The 1698-nt window shown below is 34.9% G+C and overlaps 1 protein-coding gene across 1 annotated transcript in view; it reads right to left on the bottom strand.

Annotated features, from left to right (window-relative positions):
• The window catches only part of LOC105978808 (olfactory receptor 14C36-like), a 1076-nt gene extending 537 nt beyond the window's left edge, over positions 1–539 (bottom strand). Inside the window, exon 1 of the mRNA XM_030888734.1 lies at positions 3–539. Coding sequence (XP_030744594.1) covers positions 3–536 — 534 coding nt within the window. The 5' untranslated portion in view covers positions 537–539. The remainder of the gene's footprint in view (positions 1–2) is intronic.
• Between the last annotated feature and the right edge of the window lie 1159 nt (positions 540–1698).

Genomic DNA, 1698 nt, shown 5'->3' with positions numbered 1-1698 from the left:
ATATCACAGAAAAACTGATGAACCACATTAGAATGACAAAAGGACAAGTGGAATGTGTTCCCAGTACGCACACCTGCATAGACCAGACCACTGAGCACAGAGGCCAGCGTCATTTGGACACAGACTCGAGGGGTCATGATCACATGGTAGTGGAGGGGCTGGCAGATGGCCACATAGCGGTCACGGGCCATGATGGTGAGGAGCAGAAACTCTGTATAAGCACATAACACGACGAGGAAAATCTGAGCTGCACATCCAACCAAGGAAATCACCCTGTTGTTTAGCAGGAAGATGACACACGCCTTGGGTACAGTCACAGAAATGTAACACATGTCCCAGACAGACAGATTCAGGATGAAGAAATACATGGGGGTATGAAGTCTTTGATCAAGAGTGATTACTGTGACAATGAGAAGATTCCCTGTGAGAGTAGCCAAGTACATTAGTAAAAATAACATTGTGTACAAGACTCTGAACTCCCACACATCAGAAAATCCTGAGAGTAGAAATTCAGTCACTATGGTAGAATTAGGCATTTTAGTATGATTTCTTTAAGATTTTGAGAGATGCATTTAAAAAATTTCCTAAAAAAAAAAAAAAAGAAGAAGAATCAAAGGAGGAAAGATAGTACACACATGCATTGATCCCATTTATCCATTATTTTTCCTTTATCTGGCATTTCTTAGTATAAAATACCATAATATTAACCCACTTTCCTTTAGTATTCCTACTTGTATAAATTATTTCTGAATTGCAGCAAAATAAGCTGTTCTCAGGTTTCGTTTTCATTTCTATCACTTATGTATATGTAATATTGAGAGTCAAAGATCAAAAGCTTGCCCGTCAGATTGATTGCATCAGTATAGGTAATTCCTATGTATGTATATTATTATTAGAACACATTTAGTATATAATTAGCTGGTGACCAAAAGCTAACCCATAGAGAGAGATTACATTTTTATCAGAATATCTCAATTTTGGGGGGTTGTTTTTTAAAATCATTTTATTAGGGGCTCATACAACTCTTATCACAATCCATACATAACTGTGTAAAGCACATTTGTATATTCATTGCCCTCATCATTCGCAAAACATATCTCAGTTTTTTTATGAGTAGTTTTATTTCATTTACTGCCTACCGAGGAAATATATTATTTTTATCTCCATTTCCACCTCCATTTGCAACACACAAAAATGTTGTTTCATTTGCAAAGTCCTCTGAAGAAGTATATTGTCTGATAATCTTTTTCTACTGGCAATATATATTTGTTCATATTAACAGCTAAGAAGTTATTTAGACATCTTATTTTTTCTATCTGCTCTTTTGTAAAATATTTTTTTACATTTTAAACGGTAATTTTATCTTGTTTAACCTAGATACCATAATTAACCAAGTGAATCATAATTACACTAGGTTTTATTTATTTAGGCTATCATTAGTCACATATTCTACAATATAATTCTCATTGTAATTATGCAACTTAGATAATTATATACACATGCTAATATGAAATAACAGTACTATGAAAAGACCAAATAAACGAGTCTATTAATCGATGAAGCTTTAGGTGTAAGAGCACCCAGTTATAGTTTTGTGTGCTCAAAGGACAGACTCTCACATGGTGCTGTTTCTCTACCAGGACGTCAGAATGTAACAGCTCTCCTGTTTCCCACTGGGATGTTATGTTCCTGTGGGAT

This window comes from Echinops telfairi, unplaced genomic scaffold, assembly GCF_000313985.2.
Source record: "Echinops telfairi isolate 266 unplaced genomic scaffold, ASM31398v2 ScPeMD7_7469;HRSCAF=8507_0, whole genome shotgun sequence".
Lineage (NCBI taxonomy): Eukaryota > Metazoa > Chordata > Mammalia > Afrosoricida > Tenrecidae > Echinops > Echinops telfairi.
This window is presented reverse-complemented; position numbering and strand designations above follow the sequence as displayed.